General features: G+C 41.6%; 1 protein-coding gene across 1 annotated transcript in view; it reads left to right on the top strand.

Moving 5' to 3' along the window:
* Positions 1 to 24,152, top strand: part of ZFAND3 (zinc finger AN1-type containing 3) — a 186,054-nt gene that overhangs the window by 149,328 nt on the left and 12,574 nt on the right. Inside the window, exon 6 of the mRNA XM_042480595.1 lies at positions 1,099 to 1,269. Coding sequence (XP_042336529.1) covers positions 1,099 to 1,269 — 171 coding nt within the window. The remainder of the gene's footprint in view (positions 1 to 1,098; positions 1,270 to 24,152) is intronic.

Genomic DNA, 24,152 nt, shown 5'->3' with positions numbered 1-24,152 from the left:
CTAGAGACTCCTCTCCTTTGACAGGATAAGGAGTGGAATAGGCTCCAGGGATATCACAACTATGGTCAAATATGGGCAAAGAAAAGACCTCCAAGCCTGTGGTGTGAGTTTTGCCCAGATGTCTCAATATTGGCAGAAATTATGGGGACAGAATCTTGCTTCTTTTCCCACCTCATAGATTGTAGCTGAGCATTCTAGTCACTTGGCTCTCACTTGAGGCGCATGCCCACTTAATCTTTTGAAGCTAGTAGGTTTGGGGGGAAAAACATATTTTACTCACTGTAGTATTCTCAATATTACTAGTGTATTGAATATTAGCTTCCCTTTTCTTATAGATGATTTACCTCAAGCACCTTTCAATTTACAATTTCATAAAGAAATGGATTTTTCTATCTCTGCTCTTTCTGGAGAACAGCATTTTCCCAAGAGAGGAAAACATTACAAATAAGGTTATTAAAATATGTAGTGTCTTCTCTGGTTTTAAAGAGACCCTCTGAGCCTGTAGCAGCGTGTACATGTTTCTTAGCTTATCTTGTCTGTGTATAATCATTTACATTTAGATTGTTATCCTTGTAGTGAGAGGGATGCACAGTATGGTGCTTTCATGTACCTTCGTTTGGATATTGCAGCTTCAGCTAGCAAACTGTGTTCTAAAAATCTCTTTCCTGCACAGCTAGGAAACAGTCTGAATTTGTGTTCAATTGTTTTTTCATCACAGTCATCACTGGTTTGTATGGGAGCAATGGATGAAGCTGTATAAAAGGTTCTGTAAATGAGCTGAAAAACAAAGGTTGCCTGTGCTGGTGTTCTCTCTTCACATGCTGGCACAGTCAGAGCTACAACCAGGAAGGGTTATACAATTCTGTCTTTATGAAATCAGTAAGGGATGTTTGGGGGAGCAAAGCTGAAAATGGTTCTTGACCAAGTACCTGTTTTGATGATTAAGAGTGTGTGTATTTGAAGGAATTAAAACACACTGTCTGCAAGTGAGTCTACATGCAAATTGCAAATTGTATTCATTAATCCTATGAGTAGACCAGAGGCCTCACTAAAGAAAAACCTAACTAAAATATCTTTCCTGAAAAAAAACCCCAACAGATTCACAGCTGGAGAGTGAAGCTTCCCCTGAGAAGCGACCACGGTTACTGGAGGACAGTAATGACAGGCCTGAAGAAACCAACCGTTCCAAACAGAAGAGCAGACGCAGATGTTTCCAGTGCCAAACAAAACTGGAGCTAGTACAGCAGGAATTGGGATCATGTCGCTGTGGTAAGAGATTAAACTCTGGTGGCCAGATATTAAGTTTTTCTTTAGAGTCCTGTTAAATACTTCCTTGCATATCTTGGCAAAATCTGGGTTGTTTTATTGTGATACAGCATTAACTGATAAATAACATTAAAACAAAACTTGCATGATTAAAAGAGCTGTGGCCTGGAAAACCTCTCTGCCAGTACACTGAAGGATTGCACACTAGTGTTTAAAGAAGTAGGTTATAGAGTTCAGATATATATCTAGGCAAAGATATATCAGTTGTCGAAATGTTCTTGTTGAGAAGAAGGCCTGTATGCCTGCTCTTGTGACATCAGATATAATTCTTTTATAAAACAAATATGCCCAATCCGGTGTTTCTTCACATATTCAAGAGCCCTAGTGCAACACTTGAGCTTGCTCAGGCTTTCTTTATCCATGGGTAATCTAAGTGCTTTATATAAACTACGGGATCTCTATATGGTACCTTGAAACATCATGTGTCCATCTTTCCTTGGTGAAAAGAGGATGATCAAACAGTAATAGTGAGAAGAAACCTGGGAATAATTCACAGCATAGCTACAATGGAATATTTCCCTGTGAAACACTTGGAATTACTTAACAGAAACATCCCAATAATTTTTTCAGTACCATTGTTCACATTGCATCTATATGCCAATATGCTGTATTACAGAACTAATGTTTATGCATATTCAGAAACACTCAATACACTTCCAATACTGTTACTACTAGTGCTGATTTGGAGTAATACATGTTTGAGATGTTCTGTTTCAGGTGCATAAAAATTAAAAGTGGCTGGACTATGTGTCTACTTCCTTGGACAGGAAGAATCAACCCACTGTGCATAAGATTTAGTGTGTTCAGCCTTTTGATTGAAACATTTTTATTGGGCTTGCACAGTAAAATACTGAGGACAAAGTAATGAAAACTGCTTTCAGTGTTGTTATTCTTTTCTCCACCACCACCATCTCTTCTTCCTTCTTTCCCTTAGCATAAATGTAACACTAGGTGGTGATGAATCCATTGCCCTGGGTCCTAGTCTCTAGAGCTGCAGAAAACAAACTTGCTCCATCTTCAGTATGACAACCCTTCAAATATTTAAGCAGGGTTATCATATCACCTATTAATCTTCTCTACTACAGGCTAAACATGTCCAACTCCCTAAGTTGCTCCTCATAGGGCATGGTTTCTAGACCCCTCACCATTTTGGTCACCCTCCTCTGGACACGCTCCAACTTGTCAACATCCTTTTTTAAATATTGGTGCCCAGAGCTGGACACAGTATTCCAGGTGAGGCCTGGCTCAGTCAAACTACTACCATTTTCCTGCCCAGGCATTCAAAAGGGCAAGGAGTGGCAGTGGGGCATTCAAAAAGGCAAGGAGTGGCAGTGGGTCAGGTAAATGAGCTTGGCTGATTTCACTGGCATGAACAAGAAGATGTCTTGGGGAAAGGAGAGAGGGATGAAGAGTCTGTTTACCTGATTTTTTTTATTTGTTTGTTTGTTTTTAGAGGAAAGTGTTACTATGGCAAGAACCTAACACTAGCTCCTTCAGCTGTAGAGATTAGACTGACAGGGAAAGCAAGCCTCTCATGCCAGTTTAATCAATCAAGCTTGTTCACGCGAGTCCCATCCCATTCCCCCCTCCCTTTCCATTCCCTCTCAGTTTTGCCACTTTTAATTTTTCCTCTGCAAAACAACAAATAACAAAACAGAATATGGCACCAAAGAGCTGCTGCTGTGGCAGGGCAAGTGGAGCGAGTTGGTGCTTTTTTAAGATTCGCTCGCCCAGGACGGACTACCATGAAAGTGTAGGCCATCCAGGAGGTGCCTAAAAGAAGCACCAAGCACTTTCTGCTGCCCCTGCTACAGCAAGGAAGCACCAAAGAGCCAGCACCATTTGTTAAAGTAGGCATTAAAAAGGCCAGAAATAGTGCTTTAGCAGACAGCGGTACTGCATTGACCTATGTATTTCCATTGCTGCTTCTAGAGCCATCTAATTCCTTCCCAAATTTATGCAAAAAGTCTTTTACCTTTTGGATAGTGTTAAGAGTGAATCTTCTTTGTATTGCAGCCCACAAATCCAGTCTGTAGACTTTGGGATAAAACAGATGGGCTGGAAGGCGCAGCTTGAAGCCGCCAGTTCCAAAGATAGATTGGGAATGTGACAAACATACATCACGGCCCCAATCCACCTTGAAACAGGCCGAAAAAGGAGCAGCAAAGATCCACTCCTTTTTGGCCAAGGAAAAGGTGGCTTTTTCAGCCCTGCTGTGTCCCCATGGTGGCTCAAGCCGCTCTGGTGGTATATAAACGCCACACCACCATAGCACCTTGTCTTCAGGGCAGCATCCGGACATGTGGCGTATGAACTCCACGCTTCAAAGCCATCCAGATGGCAGCTTAAATGGGCCGTCTGTTCAGCCCCATAATCCACTTCAAATTTCAGATGATCTTTTTCTTTTCCCAATAACTTCTTCATATTGTTGTTCTTCAGTTCCTCTAAATCTAAATGCTTTTTCTCTCACTCTTAACTCAATTAGAGCCATTGAATCCTAACCTCTTTCCATTGAAGCAGTTGTCTCAGATATTTCTTTCAATCTGAAACATCTCTGTTCTAAATTTGCTACTTTGTCCTTCACTTGTTGCATATCTTGCACTTTGACGAGGTTGGGTTGTCCAGCTTTTGATCTCATCCCAAAACCATTCTAACAGTTGTTAAGTTCTTTTAAGTCTTTCATTTCTTTTAAGTTGTATTTTTTCCTCTTAACCACACTGTGTCTCTGTGGTTCCGTTCTTTCGCTTCCTTACTCTGTAAATATGCTCTTTCATCCAGAACTAATTCATTTCCCTTTCAATTCATAGCATGGAAGCAGTGTGGCTGTTTAGTCTGTAAAATAGGTAAACAACATTCCTTTGTCTCTTAATTCTTTTCACACTGGTAGTTATTTTATTTAAATCACCATTAAATCACCAGTAGAATTAAAAATTTATAATCCTTTTAAATCTTCAAATGTTTCCCACTTTATATTTCACTCTTATCTCTTTCAAAATGTCTCTTCTTAATTTCTTCTTGATTTCTCACTGATTCAATAGTATTGTTTTAAGAAAGTTGGATGTCTTTTTCTGGGTGACATCTGCAATGGCAGTCGTCTCCGTTTTGTCCTTGACAGTACTACAGTATTTTGTGATCTGTTATTAGAAATGGGAACTAGATACACGTGGCATATTCCTCTGAACTTCCAGTACCTAGGAAGCAATTTTTGCCTGGCTTAAATCCCAAACCAGTAATCACCCCAGGCAGCAACAGCATCCTCTGAGAGATCTCTCAGGAGTGCCAGCTGCATAGCGCCATTTCAACCCAGAAGCCCCCCTCCCATAAAATTGTACTTATACACAAATATATGCAATATTTCTGTTTAAGGGGAGTAGTTAGACCAAAATAGTTGTAACTGCTGTACTGTGTGGTCCCCTCCCCCTGTCTTATATAATCTTAATACGTTTTCTTTAAAAAATGTTAGTGTGCCTTTACAAATTTAGCACTTTGTTATTGCCATGAGATGAAACAGGTTGAAAAACACTGCATTTGATGTTAAAGACTTTGTATGTACAGATTGCCTTTCCAGGGCTCTTGGAAATATCTTAAATTCAGATTTAATATATTTGGCCAACTGTGTTGCCCTTTGAGATATAATATGCTCAATGAATCTGTTTTTGTTCCATTTAATGTTCATAAACTTGATTATAAAAGTGACATTTGTAGACAAATCCTCTTGAGAACATGCAAGTAAATGCAATTGTTTCCTAGTGCTGTGTTGCATTGGGTGTATACACTTTAGAGAGTGACAAGATAGAGATATGCCATCCTGCTTTATAGACATAAGTTGTATTCGATTTAAAGCATTAGTTCCTTGATGGTCCATCAAATTCTAACTAAATGTCTATTGATGCATTTGCAGATGAAAATAGAAGATGCTAATATGCAACTTCATCAACATGTTAACCACAGATGCTCAGCAAACCCATTTCCTGGACTTTGGGGCTCAACAGGTGGGCAGCTCCGTGCCGCCCCTTTGAGCCCCATATTGTGGCCACTGCAACCAAATGCCATGGCAACAATGCACTCCCTCCCAGGAGGAAAAAGAAGCTGCCAAAAGCAGCTTCCTAGAAGGTGCACACGTGCACACACCAATCACCTCACTTCCTTTGAGCACTGTTTGGGCGCTGTGCGATGCTCAGTCCATCGTGGTGCCACCCGTGTGGAGGGCAGAGAGTCATGATGGCAGCAGTAGCGCAGACTAGGGCTGCTGGGCATTTAAATGCCCAGCTACATCTAGGTTTGAGGCAATGATGCCGCAAACTGCCCGTTTGTACCGGCCCTTTATTAACAAAGCACTTTGAAATTTTTATGGTTTTTTGTTTTTTATTTTAAATGCATGGTAGTGAAGCTTAATATATGTGGCTCTAGGAAACTCACATTAGAACTAGAAGGGGCAATGTGTAATAAAATATTGCAAGGGACAGTGCTTTTGCTGAGTCTGGAAACTAGACTGGGCAATATAATTCAGTATACACCACATTCATACCCTGGGAATAGTGTTCTTACTGTGTGTATGCGTCTTCAGGTCACTTTTTGATTTACAAGGACCCCATGAATTTTATAGGATGTTCTTAGGCAAGGAATTTAGTGACTACCGTAAGGCTTATAACTTTTTCCTGTTTTTGTCCTGCATATTGGGCATACTGGCTAATATTGATTAGTGTCTCAAGTCAATCAGGTACATTTTAGGAAACTCTTCACACATTAACATCTTGGTATATATGCATACAGAATTTAAAGTACCCTCAAAACTATTTCTTAAGAAAGGAAAACCCTCAGTTAGTGAATTTGTTCTATTTTTATGTTCTAATTCCCTATTGGGAAAAAAACCTATCCTTACGCTGGAGAACTTTAGATATTTGTTGGCTCTCTACTAGGCATGCCTCTTGTAAGCTTTTTATTTTATTTTATTTCCTTTCCTTTCCATTCCATTATTATTATTATTTGAAGCATAGCATGGCAGCAGCTCCCCAAAGGTAGTGAGGACTGCAGGATAATCTTGGAAAAACATAGGCAGAATGGGAGCTTTCTTTGTTTATTCTCATTTTAATTCAGTCTGAATTGTTTGATAACAAAAACAAAGAGGGCAACACTTGGCGTAGCACAACTCCTCCAGTCCAAAAGTGATTGACAGTATCTGCATATGGAAAACATCTTTTTAATGTTCTTCCCATTTTGGCTCCTGCATACCCTTCCTCTGGGAATTTTAGGTTGTGCAGAGATTCATGGAGTATGCTTCCTTGAGCATGTATACATAGGATTGCTTAGAAAAAATTGCTTCTGAGAGGTAGCTTGTTACCTTTGTCCCATAGTAAATATTAAATTCTATCAAGTAGAACACACAAGTGAAACCAAATTTAAATAAAAATGATGTACAGATGTTTCCATATGCAGTTCTTTTGTAAATCAGCATAACCTTCCATGTTCTTTTGCACTTTCGTATAAATGTGTTTCTTAATTATTATTATTTTTTTGTGTGTTCTAAGTAAGTATCATTGAACTAAATGGGAAATTTCTCCTGAGTAAACATGCCGATCTCTTTGAGTGTGGAGGTTCGGAGATGTTACACAGGAAAGGGGAGATACTTTCAGTGACCGCCAGCATTTTTTGCTAGGTCATGCTCCAGCATCACCACAGCAGATTTTTTGTGGAGGTTCCTGATCAATTTCTCAGATTTCATAAAGTGTGCCTATGGCCAAAAATGGTAGGGAGCAGGGCTGCTACAAACAATGATCCAGAGAGAACAAGGCTAAGAGTAGAAATGTAAATATCCATTTCCAGAACAAATTGTAGAATAATCTCATTGGCACAATGAGACCACATTTGCAGGATCATATTCATAACACCATGTTATCGAGAAAGCACTTTCTCTACCAAAAGTAGCAGTAGTAGTTCAGGTGTATATAGACCAAAATCAATACATAGCCTACAGACAAGTTGGGTTTATATTGACAGGGAGTGGGGGTGGAACAAAATCAATATAAATAAATTATTGCCTGTTTTAAGGATCTCTTTTTGTTATTATATTCCCCCTTTCTTCATCTTGGAAAACAAAATTATGTTTCAAAAATCATAATCAGGAGTAATGTTGATGGTTACATTAAGGATCATTTTGACCTTGTTGTTCTTCAGTTTAAAAAGCCATATAGAAGGACCTCATGTCACATTTATTGAGATGTTTTGATACTAGGAGCCTGGTGGCGCAGTGGTTAAATGCCTGTACTGCAGCCACTCACTCACGAACCATAAGATTGCGAGTTCAATACCAGCGAAAGGGCTCAAGCTCAACTCAGGCCTGCATCCTTCCGAGGTCGCTAAAATGAGTACCCAGATTGTTGGGGACAATTAGCTTACACTTTGTAAACCGTTTAGGGAGTGCTTAAGTGCACTGATAAGCAGTATAGAAATGTACTTGCTATTGCTACTCCAAATATTTCCAAGGCCAGGATCAGTGGTGTACTTCTGCTGGATCCCCTTGCTTCTGCCAGAATTATTAATCCCTCCTGTGAAAACCCATCCCTTTCATCTAAAAACTTATTTCCAATGTTTGGAAAACTCTGGAGGAGGCTTTTAATTCCATGAAGGGCTGCAGCAGTTTGGGGATGGAAACGTCCTGAGTCAATTGTCCTTGGATATGGAAATACATCATTAGAGCTTGCTCAGAATATCTATTTGTCTGCAGACAGATCTTTTGCTACTTGAATATTTTAAAGGAGAAATCTAATTTAAGTATTATTTTGTAGTAATATATTACTTAATCTGTTTGACTGAATGAACCAGTCATATACTGGGTACCAGCCAAAAAAAGTGTGGTTATTGTTGTCTGTTGCTCTCCTTTTTAGAAATATTACACCTTTTGTGGCTCCAAGTCCTTTTTCCAACTTTAATAGAGAATTGACTTCAGTTATTACATAATTATGTACTGTTGACTCATCATCCTATCAACAGACTTTTAAAATTCAAATTAGCAAAGAAATGTGATAAACAGAAAAACTCGTAATTAATCATCCCTGTGGGCAAAAAAAATGTATTCTTTTTTTATATTTGCAATTCAGTTTCTAGTTTTCTTAATACATTTTAGTTCTAGTAACTGCTTCACTACCAGTAACAAACTGAGCAAAAGCTGTTGAAAATCTTTCTAGAATATCAGGGTGAGACATCTTGCTTCTGTTTTTTGCTTTCATCTGTATCTGAAACAAAAACAAAATAGCTGGAATCTTTGCCCATGCCCTATCCCAACTACAATGTAGACAACTGTTTTTTCTCTCTTGCTTCCAAGCAAGTGTAAATCCAGTAAAAGTGGTAATGGTGCTTACAAACTACACAGTTGCAGGGAAAGAGAAACATATTTCTGATTTTAAAAGAAACAAACAAAAAACTCTTGAAGGTTCCATTCCAAATTACAAGACAGTTATTAAGTGAATGCATATTAGAAGCAAGACAATAAACCAGGATAGAGGCAAAATAAATAAATAAATGGAGCAATATAGCTTCTAATAATGCTTATTAATTCTGAGCCAAATTTTAGTGTGCAGAGGTAATGTCTGCAAGCTCCTTGATAAGTTGGGAGAGGTACCCCAAGGTGACAAAATAGTAAAAGAGCATATTCTACACTTACTTGGTTTTGCCAGGGCTGAAGGACAGAGAAGCTGCCCACTTAGTTCCTCAAGAAGGCATAGCACATGGGGAAAAGTGTACTGTCTTGTCTCTCCTGCTGAAGCTGAGAAAATAAGCTAGGAAGGTATTAATTATAAGGAGATGGATTTAGCCATCCTTGCCAGAGATGCCATTTTGAGGTTCTACCATATCTCCAGATTTTATAAGGATGTGTAATTTTTTTAAAGTTTAAGCTATTTTTGGTTTGCCAGTGTAAGTCAGTTGGGGAGACCAGGTGATCTAGATTCTCAAATCCTGAACTGATTGAGTCCAGGTTAATTAAATCCAAATTGATCCCACATCCAAATTGCTCAATTTGAATCCAAAATGAATCAAGAAAACCATGCTCAGCCCTAATCAACACCCCCCTGGCAAATAGTCAGGAAAACATTTTTACAAACATAAAGTTAATTCATATGTCTTCTCCATAGTTAGTGTAGAGTGGAATGCCTGTGGGTGCCCTAGGCTTCTGTTCTGGGCCCAGTTTTTTTCAACATAAAGACATAAACAACTTGGATGGTGGAATAGAGGCCATGTTTTATCAAATTTGCAGGTGGCATCAAATTAAGAGGAGTAACTAACACCCCAGAAGGTAGGATCAAGATTCAAAATGTTCTTGATAGATTGGAGACCTGAACCATTTTCCATACATCATCCCACTTCATAGTATTCATATGCCTAAAATGAGTGAGGGAACTTAGAGTTTTCCATGTACTGTTGGAGTGCAACCCTTCATTTGTGACCATTGGCCTTGATGGCTAGGAGTTAAAGTCCACTGGGATATGAAAACCCACAACTTCCTTACCTTGTTTTAAATCATAATAATATAAGAGAATCCATTATCCAAATGGATCTTTTGGCATGTGTGTTGGGGGGCAGTGAATTTAACTCTAAGAATGCCTGCTAGAGGGAGCCTTCCATTTGAATTCTTCCAGCCCTGATAATGAACTGCTGCTGAGAGGCTTGTTTCAGGAATAGGGGAAGGAAGACCCAAAGTATCCATCATCAAAATTTCCTTGCCCCTCCTCTCAATTTCTTTGGCAACTGGCTTAGTAGCCCCTTTTTCCCTAAAGGGATCTTTGAGATGGGAGTGCTGTAGAATCATAGAGTTGGAAGAAACTGCAAGGGCCATCCAGTCCAACACCCTGCCGTGTAGGAAATCTAAATCAAAGCATCTCTGACAGATGGCCAACCAGCCTCTGTAGGTTATCTCCCTTCTGGGGTATATGATTTTTGTAACTGTAGTGATGAAATAGAAAATTATTCAGCAATAATAACAATCCCTTCTCTTTTCAAAGGGTATCTGTTATTAAGAAGCACTTTATAAAATATCCTGGAGCCAACAACATAATGGCTACTATTTCCAGGATATTTACTGTATATAAGAGGACTGGGCGGGGAGGGGAGAGGCACCCTTGAACAGTTTACTAGAAAAGAGAGCCATTGCAAAGATGCTGAAAACACAAGTGGGGAGTCTCTTTTCTGCTGATAGATTTTCTTGTATATGCTCACAGTCTTTTTTCCTCATTCTCTCCGATTCTGTATAGCTTATTAACTGCTGACAAGAAATTCACATCTCATAAATAATGCTTAAGAGCCATTGCTATATAAATTGAATGTGTTATGAATTGTGATGGGACTTTTTGTAGTGTGCAGTGCCTGGAGCAGGAAGAACAGAGGATGTCATTTTCATTAATTTCTAATGAGGTGCCAATTAAGGCAAGGAAGGCGCTCAGAAGGGAAGAGTCATAGAGCTCCCCTGAATCCTCTTTCCTCAGGCTGTCATAGGAACATGCCACCAAACCTTCCCTGAAAATTCCATTAAATTACAATCTCATCTAGCACATACACAGACAAATTCAGCTTCCCTTTGATCTTCAAAAGAGCAATTTGTAAGATGAGTTCTGAGCTTTCTCACACTGCGAACTGGGAGAGGTGAGGGGAATTGCTAATTGCCAATGCACTTTTCAGACTGTAGTGGGGAACAGAAATATTCTGTACATTTCTGACTGCCTAACCTTTAAATCAACAATACTGAAGTAATGATGCTCTTCTATGAGATATTTCTAGATGTCACTTATACCAGCCATTTGTTCTGACAATGGTAATCTCTAGTACTGGGTAGTGTATTCAGAGGTTTAGCTTCACATGGTGAGTAATGAATGGTACAAATGTACTATTAATTGAGTATCACATTCAGGTGTTAAAAAGATGAACTGTTAAAATAAAAAAGATATCATCTAAGTAACAAATAGTCTGTCAAGTGTGAGCAGATACAAAACCTGCTTCTTTTTTAAACACAGGAGCAGTTGTACTAATTCTAGACTACTGCAGTTTTTTCACAATTGAACTTAAAGTTGCAATTTGTTATTGCAGTTGTCATATTGATACTACCCTTCCTCCTCCTTCTCACTGCCACTGGACTGCCAGAGGTGAAAGGCCTTGACTCCTTTGGCCATGGGAGGTGTAAAGCATGGGAGAAATAAACTGCTCAGAGCCAGAAAATATTATCAGCTTCCTCACCACAGCCATGCAGTCCTGAAAAAAAAATGCAACCAGAAGCATAATGCACTGGCAGGATATTGGCCATGATCTACAAAACTGTCCAATCTTCAAATACTTTAAAGGCAATTTTCTTATCTGAAATCCAGCATGGATTCAGTGTCTTGAAATGCTGGATAAATGTTCACGGAAATAATGTACACCAACGTCATCATTAACTGGATTGCTCTTTCCAGTGTGGATTTTCATATATTACTTTAAATATGATTTAGTTTCAGTTTTGACTAATTAGATTTTTAAAACTTGTGAACCTTTATTGAAACGTAGCTAATCAAAGAAAATGAGACACTAACTCTGATTCTAGTACCATTTCAGTTTTCAAATTGTGAAGTGTTAGATTGTGAAGTCTCTTATAACAAGATTGGATTTACAGTGACTTCTGGAGTGGCATGAAATTGCAAAAACTGCCTTTTTCAGTAGTAATGTCTTTACAAGGTTTATAAGGAAGGCTTAGGGGATTGGTAATGGGATGTGAAGTATTTCACCTCTGTCACCATTTCAAATCCAGCACTGGTCAGCAATGACAGTAAAAATTATCACCATCTGTTGGCTGTTAGTGATCCCTGTACAAAGTCTGTTCTGCTCGCAGTCCAGTTCACTGTAGATGTACATGCTCATATCTTGAAGAATGACATTCCAGCTTAATTTAATTGGCAATCACAGCCTCCAGAAACCACAAATGCCACAAAAAGTAAGAGTTTAAAAAATATTTTCAGTGTAAAAATGCACTGATATTCCTTTTGTAGCTATTCACTATTAAGATTAATTGACAAAGTATATTATTAAAATATTTCTTATGCATGGCAATACTGATAAAATAACAAATTGTCTGTGCCAGTCTGTAACCACAGATGGATCTTTTAATTTCTAATGTTGAAGGAGCCCTGTTCCATTGTTAAAACAGTTAAAAGCATGTAAAGACTAATGTTCAGTATGAAAGGCATACATAGCATATTTCCAATCAAAAAATCAGTTATTTGTAGTCCTCATCTACATAATTCTGACATATATATTCCACAAATTCCCTCATTATTTCTAAATGCCATATAAAAATCATTGCTCAAGGCAATATTATTTCCGTTCAGTAGTGCCAACATACTTTCTGGTATCAGAAGAATAGTACATCCTTAAATATATTCTAGTCATGTAAGCCGCCTTGATTGCTGCAGCAGAAAGGCGGGGTATATATTATTATTATTATTATTATTATTATTATTATTATTATTATTAAAGGTAGGACTGGATTTTCCTCCTCATGAAAGGCAGGTACACAGACACAGCTATACCTGGTTGGTTTGTTAAATGAATAAAGAATTATCCATTTTTATCAATGAGTTCTATCATATCACAAAATTACAAAATCAACATTTAGCTGTATTATTATAATAATTTACAGTTAGATATGTATTGTTAAAATATGGGGGGGGACTTTTAGCAGATTAGCAAAATTTATGTTGCAGTTTAGTGAAAGGGCACTTTTAATTTGCTGGAATGTTTTTAAAGTGGATTAGTCCTGTTGTCAGTTTTCATTCCCTAAATAAACCTTTTGAGTGCATGATCTCAGAAAAGCATTTGTTTTCTTTACAGCAGTGGTTTCAAGAACAGTTAGAATAATCTTTCTTTGGCCCGTAGTAGTCTAAACTAAAGGAAATTAGAAACATTTATCTTTTAAATCATAATAGCCAAATCATATTGTAGAGTTTGGATATGAATACAGTGGGCCCTTTCCATCCACAGGGATTTTATTCCTCCTGCCCCCCACAGGTGGGAAAAAATGTGGGAGCTCAAGCCCATATTATTCAGTGGGTGGCGACATGCATGCCCCCACATTAGTGTTCCCAGGAGCATGTGCTGCAATAGGATAATCTGTGAGAGCTCTAATTGACAGATGGCTAGCCCACTAATATAGCAGGCTCACTGAATATGGAAAGGTATGTAAATCCAGATCCTTATTCCACATTTTGCTAGTGAGATTAGAATCAGAATTGGTTTACCTTTGAAGACACAATTGTGCATGCATCCAATCATATTATTTTTTTTTATTTTTTTTAATACTTGGTATATCTACACATCTTTCTTTTGTCTTGCATGCTTCACATTTTAATATGCAGCTTGAATGATCTTTTAGAGCTACTCTGATATATCATTTGAATTCTTAGTGCTCCTTTTTTCTTTATAGACCCAGACTCCTTCTCTCCCCCACTTTTTCCAAGCAATATTAGGCAAAGATGGAGAGTTGGTTAGGCTCTGTCTGTATGGTTGTCTTTGCAATGGATTGTGTTGCCTGGTTCTTGTATGATGAACAAAAAAAACTTGAGCTGAACAAATGATAAATTTCTCCTGACAGTGACTTTCATTCTAGAGTGGTCCACTGCCCACTCTGAAAAGTGTGGACGTAGCATAAAAGATGAGAGTTGCCTATTGAAGCCATTCTAAAATGTACAGCTCCCCTCCCCCCCACATATGGGGAAAAACGCATACACTCAAACCCCATTTGTTTTAATGGGGGAGTGCACCATTATACCCACCACAGCTTAACCTTCCACATAAGGTTAAAGCTGCATATGGTGCAGGCAGGCTGTATATTTGTTCCACTCTAAGTCACCTGCTAACCAAAGTTCTCTGAGTAAGGTACAATGTATTTAAAAATATAAAATACAATAACATGATAAAATAGTGACTACTGACAAGAGAATATAAAACCAGCTGGAAAAAACGAGTACAAAGATAAAGAAGCAGTGAAATAGTTCTCAGCATATCTGGGAGTTCAGAAAGGTATTCACCTTTTTACCTGGCTACCATAAAATATTTACTGTATATACTCGACTATAAGTCGATCTTGTGTATAAATCAAGGGCAAGTTTTGGAGCCAAAATTACAGATTTTGATATGACTCGTGGATAACTCAAGGGTAAAACCTAGGGGCATGTAACAGAAGTTCTAAAGGATGAAGCAAACAAAAGCAATGCCAAAGAACTTAGAAAATTCCAGCAGACATAACTGTGCTCACACTAAAGGATCAGGCAGACCCAGCTCATCAGGGACAGCCTGAAGGAAGAGGCTCCTCCCTCCTTAACTGTCATCTTGGCCTGAGAGGGAGCGATCAGGCAGACCCAGCTCCATCAAGGACAGCCTGAAGGAAGAGGCTCCTCCCTCTTTTAACTGTCATCTTGGCCTGAGAGGGAGCGATCAGGCAGACCCAGCTCCATCAAGGACAGCCTGAAGGAAGAGGCTCCTCCCTCTTTTAACTGTCATCTTGGCCTGAGAGGGAGCGATCAGGCAGACCCAGCTCCATCAAGGACAGCCTGAAGGAAGAGGCTCCTCCCTCTTTTAACTGTCATCTTGGCCTGAGAGGGAGCGATCAGGCAGACCCAGCTCCATCAAGGACAGCCTGAAGGAAGAGGCTTCTCCCTCCATAACTGAAATAGACCAGTTTGCCAGACTTCCCTCTGCCACACACCCATGCTGGAGGAGAACACCTGCCTCATCTTTACGCCACGGAGGAGGACTTCAAGGGGAAGGATGCCGGTGAGAGTGGCATCCTGAAAAAGGCTGGCCTCTCGGACCGTCCCCTGCGCATGCATCTGCGCTAGAAAAGAACATCTTGTTACAGAACTGTTGAATGTTAGAAGATCATGAAAGAGGGGCACCACTAAATGTAACATCTCTATGGAATTGACCCCTATGTTTTTGGAGTCCTGAGTCTATGTTGAAGTAGTAAGAGGAGGAGAATAACGCCTTAATCCTACACCTCTCTATTCATGATATAGATAGTTTAGCTTAATTGTTAACTACCTTAATTAGTTCTTTGATAATAGTGAATTCCTTGAGAACATTGTTACTGCTATAATTCACTTATGGAAAATCACATGAATATAGAAAGGGGTAACAACGAGGCTAGATTAGATTGTAACGATGCAGACTCTGACAGGAGACCAATTCGAGTAGTGTGGGGCAATGGGAGATAAATCATTAACAGAGTGGAAATGAAACATCAAAGAAGACAAAATCGATGTCTGAAATCTATCCCATCTTCTACCCACCATGTTAGCCCGAAAGATCCAAGGGTCATTCCAACCATACCACAGACTCTTACCTTGTTCTTACGCAATGCCAGGTCGGTAAAGAACAAATCCCATGTCATCCATGATTTGTTAGAAGAAAAGAACACTGACCTGGCCTGCTTTACCGAAACTTGGCTGGGAGAGGACAGCAGTGTAACCTGGGCTAAGACCCTCCCTGCCGGGTATGCTGTTCAGGAGCAGGTTAGGGAAAGTGGGCGAGGAGGGGAGTGGCCTTGGTCTACAAGAATACCATCACTTTGACCAGGAGACCTGTCCGGAAGACAGATTACATTGAGTGTGTTTACCTGACCCTGAAGGCTAGGGACAGTCTGGGGATTCTATTGCTTTATCGTCCACCCCGTAATCTAACAGACTCCCTGGCCGAGCTGACACAGCTAGTCTCAGAGCTGGTCCTGGAATCCCCCAGACTTCTTGTCTTGGGAGATCTCAACATCCCCTTTGGGGCTGGCTCATCAGATCTTGCAGGGGCGGCTCGGGAGTTCATGACTTCCATGACAGTCATGGGCCTGTCCCAGTTAGTCTCGGGTCCAACACATTGTGCGGGTAGCACACTCGATGTGGTCTTCTGTACGGAACAGGAAAGCCCGTGGGCAGAAGTTATCAACACCACTGCACTGTCATGGACGGACCATTTCCTGGTCAAGGTTGGCCTAAAAGCCACTACCCACACCCCCCTCGGGGGTGGAGGATCCATTAAACTGATCTGCCCTCAAAGGCTGATGGAACCCAAAAGATTCCAGGAAGCCCTAGAGGGTTTTATGGTTGGAAATGACGGCGATTCTGTCGACACCCTGGTTGATATCTGAAATAAAGACCTAACCAGGGCTATAGACAGCATCGCTCCCGAGCGTCCTCTCCGGCTTGCTTCAAATAAAAAAACATGGTACACTCAAGATCTTCGGAAAATGAAGCAAGCCTTGCGACGACTACAGCACCGCTGGCAGAAACACTGATGCTTATCTGACAAGATGCTCCTAGGAAACCTTTTAGTTTCCTACAGAATAGCATTCGATGCAGTAAAGAACTTGTTCTATGCTACACGTATTGTATCCGCAGAGTCTCATCCAGCAGAGCTATTCAGAGTGGTCAGAGAGCTAATCCAACTGCCTCCCACCCTGAACGTATTACTGGAACCAACAACGGCCTGCTGTGATGCATTCAATGACTTCTTTGCCGATAAGATCGCTCAGATAAGGGTCGATCTGGATGCCGGCATTAAAACAGAGACTATGAGAGAGGTATCCAGTGACTCTGCGGACTGCGTTAGACTGGATCGTTTTGAGCTTGTGGGTACCAATGAAGTGGACAAGCTCCTTGGATGTGTAAGGAGGACGACTTGCCCCCTCGATCCCTGCCCATCTTGGCTGACCGTTCAGGGAAGAGATGCTGTAACATCACTATAATAAATGCATCCCTTAGAGAGGGGAAATTTCCATCAGCACTTAAGCATGCAGTGGTTAAGCCACTCTTAAAGAACCCCTCTCTAGATCCCCTGATAAGGAACAACTATAGGCCAGTCTCTTTACTACCATTTTTGAGCAAAGTGATTGAGAGGGCAGTCACCTTCCAATTCCAGACTGTCTTGGATGAAGCTGATTATCTGGACCCATTTCAAACTGGCTTTAGGACGGGATACGGAGTTGAAACTGCCATGGTCGCCTTAGTCGATGATCTCCGTCTGGACATCGACAGGGAAAGTGTGGCCCTGTTGGTGCTCTTAGACATCTCAGCAGCATTCGATACCATTGACCATGGTATCCTTCTGGAGTGCCTGAGGGAGCTAGGTATTGGGGGGCACTTCGCTCCAGTGGTTCCGTTCCTATCTCTCGGGCGGATTCCAAATGGTGATGCTGGGGGACAGTTGTTCTCGCAAAAGGGAACTGACATCTGGTGTCCCTCAGGCACTATTCTGTCCCCCATGCTTTTTAACATTTACATGAAGCCACTGGGAGAGATCATCCAGAGATACGGGGCGTGGTGTTATCAATATGCCGATGACACCCAAATTCACTTCTCTATGTCTCCGACTGCTGCAGTGACTAGGGATGGCATCTCTCCTCTGAGTGCCTGCCTTGAGTCTGTAATGGGCTGGATGAGAGGAAACAAACTCAAGCTGAATCCAGAGAAAACGGAGGTACTTGTGATAGGCACCCCAAGTCCAGACAGGGAAATTTGCCATCCTGTCCTGGACGGGGTCACACTTCCCCTAAAGGACAAAGTTTGCAGTTTGGGAGTACTCCTGGACTCATCCCTACAGTAATCATCTCAAGTAGATGCAATGGCCAGGAGTGCTTGGTACCAGCTTTGGCTGATACGCCAACTGCGCCCCTGTCTTGACCGAAAGGACCTTGAAACTGTAGTACACGCACTGGTAACCTCTTGTTTAGATTACTGTAATGCGCTCTACATGGGGCTACCTTTGTACCAAGTTCGGAAGCTTCAGCTAGTCCAAAATGCTGCAGCCAGATTGGTCACTGGTACCTCAAGGTCAGACCACATAACACCTGTACTAAAATCCTTACACTGGCTGCCAATTAGCTTCCGGGCACAATACAAAGTGTTGGTGATCACCTTTAAAGCCCTATATGGCTTGGGCCCGAGTTACTTAAGGGAATGCCTCTCCCGACATAATCCGCCCCGCACTCTCAGAATATCTGGGAAGAACCTACTTGAACACCCCAAGGTGAGATTAACATCTACTCACCAGAGAGCATTCTTGGCTAGGGCCCCAACGATTTGGAGCAACCTTCTGGAAGAGCTTTGACTCATTCCCACTTTGGACGCCTTCAAAAAGGCGCTGAAAACATACCTCTTCCGGCAAGCATACCCTCCTGATCTTTTATAGATTCAACAAGTTCACTACCTCCCGATCAGGAGTCTACCTCAAGCTGTGATAAATGTTTATATTGTACCAGTTGTTTTTAGATGAGATATGTTTTATATTGTGATTTTAAATAATTGTTATTAATATCATTGTGTTTGTATAATTCTGTTGTAATCCTGCCTCGATCCATCGGGAGAGGCGGGACAATATAAATAAAACTTATTATTATTGTTGTTGTTGTTGTTGTTGTTGTTGTTGTTGTTAAAGGTTGACTGGATGACAGCATAGAAGGGAAACAGTGCTTCCAGGACAGATTATGCTCTTGCCTTTCACCAATTCTCTCTTTTTATTTTTATTTTTATTTTTATTTTTATTTTATTTTTTTATTTTTTTGTTAAGAGTTAAAGTACAGTACTTACTTTGACACAGTGATAAGTCGATCCAGGTTTTTGGAGTCAGTTTTTTGACTAACATTTCTAGATTATACATAAATATATACAGTAATATGTGTGCCAAGTGAGCTTCTGTGAGACTAGCTCAAAGACCAAATGCCACAACGGAAAATAATAATAAATAAAAAATAAATAATAAAATTTTTATTTATATCCCGCCCTTCCCAGGATCAGGGCGGCTTACAACAGAGATTAAAAACAATGGTGCCATAACAATATAAAAACACTTCTGCAGGCAAACCATACTAACAATAAAAACAAAACAAAAGTCAACAGGATAAAAAAAACCTTAGCCCAACCTCTTGGCCACGGAAGAGGAGGGAGGCCCACAGGATTTTTAATCGGGGAATGCCTGTTGGAACAGGAAGGTTTTTAAGTCCTTCCTGAATTGGGCCAGGGTGGTAGTCGAGCGGAGCTCGGTGGGCAGCGTATTCCAAAGGGCTGGGGCAGCCGTGGAAAATGTCCTCTGGGTGGTGGAGGCTAACCTAGCCCCAGGCACCTTCAGTAATAGCTGCCCAGACGTTCTGAGGGTGCGAGGCGGAATGTACGGGGAGAGGCGGTCCTTTAGGTATCCTGGGCCCAAGCCATTTAGGGCTTTATAGGTGATCACCAACACCTTATATTGAGCTCGGAAGCGGATGGGCAGCCAATGGAGGTCTTTCAGCACCGGTGTTATATGGCTGGTCCTGGGAGCGCCAGTGACCAGCCGGGCTGCCATATTCTGTACCATTTGCAGCTTCCGAGTTTGGTATAAGGGTTGCCCCATGTAGAGTACATTGCAGAAATCCAGTCTCGAAGTTAACAGAGCATGTACAACAGTTTCTAGGTCCCTCTGGGCCAGGTATGGGTGCAGCTGGCGAATAAGCCGAAGCTGATGACAGGTGCTCTTGACCGTCGCATTCACCTGAGCAGTCAGGTGAAGCGACGAGTCAAAAAGCACCCCCAGACTGCGCACGGAGTCCTTCACAGGGAGCGTAACCCCGTTCAGGACAGGTGGAACCACCGCCATTCCTGGACCAGGAGAACCTATCATTAGTACCTCCGTTTTCTCTGGATTCAACTTGAGTCAGTTTTCCCTCATCCAGCCCATTACTGACTCTAGACAGGCCACGAGAGGAGAGACGCCATCCCCAGTCACTGCATCAGTCGGAGACATAGAGAAAATTATTTGGGTGTCATCAGCGTACTGATAACCCCGCGCCCCATGTCTCCGGATGATCTCTCCCAGCGGTTTCATGTAAATGTTAAATAGCATGGGAGACAGAATAGCTCCTTGAGGGACCCCGGTTTTAAGGGGCCTCTCGTCGGAGCACACGTCTCCCAGCTGCACCATCTGGGACCTCCCGGAGAGGTAGGAGCGGAACCACTGGAGCGCAGTGCCCCCGATCCCCACCTCTGCCAGGCGTCCCAGAAGGATACCATGGTCTATGGTATCGAAAGCCGCTGAGATGTCCAAGAGCACCAACAGGGACACGCTTCCCCTGTCGATGCTCAGACGGAGATCATCGACCAAGGCGACCATGGCCGTCTCAACCCCGTAACCCGGCCGGAAGCCAGTTTGAAATGGGTCCAGATAATCCGTTTCATCCAAGACCGCCTGAAGCTGGATCGCAACCGCCCTCTCAATCACCTTACCCAAGAATGGTAGCAGCGAAACAGGCCGATGATTATTATGTACCAGGGGGTCGAGGGAGGGCTTTTTTAAAATAGGTTTCACAATGGCCAATTTAAGTTGAGATGGAAATAGCCCATCCCTCAAAGATGTATTAACTATCCGGCGTAACAATGATGTTACCGCCGGTCCCCCCTGGGCCGCTAACCATGAGGGACAGGGATCAAGAGAGCAGGTCGTTTTCCGAACACTTCGGAGGATCTTGTCCACATCCTCGGTACTCACCAACTCAAACTGATCCAGTTTAACATAGTCCACGGAGGCTCTGGACACTTCTACCCTAGGTTCTGCTGAAATGTCGGCGTTCAGACCTTCGCTTATACGAGAGGTTTTATCCGCAAAAAAGTCGTTAAACAAGTCACAGCAGGCCTTAGAAGGTTCAAGGATCTGGTTCAGGGCGGGAGGGAGCTGAGTTAGCTCCCTGACCACCCTGAACAACTCTGCCGGACGCGACTCAGCGGATGCAATACGAGCACCATAGAACGAATTCTTTGTTGCTCGTATTGCCTCTCCGTAGTCCTTTAATAGTTGGTCTAGGAGAGCCTTGTCGTCTAAGCGAAGGTGTTTCCGCCAACGGTACTCTAGCCGTCGCAGAACCCGCTTCCTTGCCCGGAGGTCTTCCGTATACCAGGGCTTACATTTAGAAGCAGGCCTGAGAGGGCGCTTGGGAGCGATACTGTGTATAGCCCTAGAAAGACCGGTATTTCAAATATCAGTGAGGGCGTCAACAGAGTCGCCGTCATTACCAACCGTGAGCCCCTCTAGGGCTTCCTGGAACCTCTCAGGTTCCATCAGCCTTCGAGGGTGGACCATCCTAACAGGTCCACCACCCCCGGGGGGGATCTGGGTAGAGGCCTTGATTTTCACCTCTACCAGAAAATGATCCGTCCATGGCAGGGGGGAAACATTAGCTATTTCCACCCACGGATTTTCCGCATCCGAACAGAAGACCAAATCGAGAGTATTACCCGCACAATGCGTAGGACCCTGTATCAGCTGGGACAGGCCCATGGCCGCCATGGTCTCCATGAATTCCCGAGCCACACCGGATGGAACATGGCTGGCCGTGAGGGAGATGTTGAAGTCGCCCAGGACAAGAAGCCTGGGCGTCTCCAACATCAGCTCAGCGACCAGCTGTGTCAGCTCGTTAAGGGAGTCCGCTAATGCACGGGGTGGCCGATACACTAACAGAATCCCTAGACTGTCCCTAGCCTTTAGGGTCAGGTAAATACACTCAATATAGGAGGTCTGTCAGATGTGGTTCCTGGTGAGGGACACGGTGTTCCTATGTAAAAGGCCATCCAATCCATCTCAATAAGGAGAACCCTGAATAGGAGCCTCAGATGTTGACTTTAGGACTGGAGGAGGTATGTATGAGAAGCATTTTCAGCTTTATGTACTCTTAGTAGATGAACACACCTTGATCAATAGTAGAGGCAAGTGAGGGAGTATCTGAACCAACTAAATTATCATGATAGGCAATGTAATCACTGATAGACATCTGGCATATAGTCCCACTTATGCCATGGACATATAACCATAATTTTTTTTTCTTTTTGTCAGTATCTTCGCATCTATCTCATGTGGAATAAAGAATTAAGGTCTCTTTTGAAGACAAACACAACATTTGTAAAGAACTTCCTTTATTAGAAGTGCTATATAAATAAGACTAACTTGCTAAGTCTTGGAAATATTTAAAATAATTCCTGGTCTGAAAAACATATGTAATCAAGAACATAAAGTGTTTTGAGGGTGGAAAGTGGGTGGTTTTGTTTTTGTTTTGCTTTGTTTTGTTTTTTGTTATTGTTTTACGACATAGTGTTATTTCCAGTTTAAAATGGACATAATCAGAATATGACATTGCTCATAGCACATTAATGAAAACCTTGGCATAGAGAAAATGAAAGAACCATTGTTACAGGTAAGCAGCCTGCTTTTCTAGGAGAGCAGAGGCATAGAGCAGGCTTTTTCTGATGAACAAACATTGGGAGGAAAGGACTATGGCTAGGTGAACTGAAAGAATATTTTCTTCTTGAATCAGAAACGCCTCCTATAGAGTCCTACTAATCAGAGCTTGATATTGAAATATACACATGCACTTCATAAAATCCACAAGTATCTAGCAAAGTCTGAGGCACAGCTTCAGCTGTGGCCTCTTGTCATGATCAAAACTTCTAATCCCTGTGTGGAGAAGTAGCCATATCTGGCAATAACTATGGATTTTGATTATACTTAAAAAAATGGAAAGCCTATATTAGAAAAATAGTTTTGCAGAGGATTTAACTAACTCACTTAAAATTAGTTTTTTGTTGGGTTTTCGGGCTATGTGGCCATGTTCTAGAAGAGTTTATTCCTGACATTTTGTCAGCATCTATGGCTGGCATCTTCAGAGAATGTTGGCATAGATGAGAGCTGGATATATATATACAGTTGGCCCTACTTATACACAGATTCAAGCATCCATGGTTTGAAAATGTTCAAAAAAAGTATAAATTTCAAATATCAAACCTTGATTTTCCATTTTTTATTAAGGACACCATTTTCCTATGCCATTATATTTAATGGAACTTGAGCATTCACAGGGTTTGTTATCCACAAGGGCTCTTGGAACCAGCGTATAACAAGGGCCCACTGTATGCTGTGTGACCCTGAGTAGGGATTAATTTCATGTTAATCTGTGTATTGTTCTGTTGTTGATGGAAGGGCCTCAGGGTGGGAGGATATGCAAAGAGGATTAATGTCTGCTAATTGGTGATCGTTAACTTCTGGGAAACACTCTGACCCTGGGTGGTTTCCCATTTGCATTACCATTCCATCTTGCAGCTCTTACAGTAAATAAACTCTTCCTAATGTTTAGCTGCAATCTCTTTTTCATTTGATTCCAATGAATCTCTTTCTGGTCTGTAAATGAGCAAAAAACAAGCTTCTACATGACATCTCTTCAAATACAGCTATCATGTCACTTCTCAAACTTCTCTTCTCCAAGCAAACCATACCCATCTCTCTAAGTCATTCTTTATAACTCCCCCAGGCCTTAGATCATCTTGATTTTCCTTCTCTGGGCTTTGTTAAGAGTAAAAGCTGTTGTCATGTAAGGTCTTGGGTAAAGGTAAAGGTAGTCCCTTGACATGAATGTCTAGTCATAACTGACTGTAGGGGGGCAGTGCTTATCTCCATTTCTAAGACAAAGAGTCAGCGTCATCTGAAGACTGCTCTGGTGGCCATGTGGCCAGCATGACTGCACCAAACACTGTTACCTTCCCATTGAGAAATGGTACCAATTTATCTACTTGGATCTACATGCTTTCAAACTGGGTGCAAGGTCTCAAATTAGAAGAATTTTGTTCATAAATTGTCATCATATGTGTGTCACTTTCCTTCTTATAAAGACACTGACCAAGATCCTATCTCATACTAACAGAGCTTAACATTTCACCAATGTACTTGCACTGGACTTCCTCTTCTGACCCCAGTGCAACAGACTCAGTACTAGAGCATGCCCATTTAGTGGAGGGAAGGCAGTATACAGGCAG

Source organism: Sceloporus undulatus, chromosome 1 (assembly GCF_019175285.1).
Source record: "Sceloporus undulatus isolate JIND9_A2432 ecotype Alabama chromosome 1, SceUnd_v1.1, whole genome shotgun sequence".
Taxonomy (NCBI): Eukaryota; Metazoa; Chordata; class Lepidosauria; order Squamata; family Phrynosomatidae; genus Sceloporus; species Sceloporus undulatus.
The sequence above is the reverse complement of the archived record's forward strand: the minus strand, read 5'-3'. Positions and strand labels throughout refer to the sequence as shown.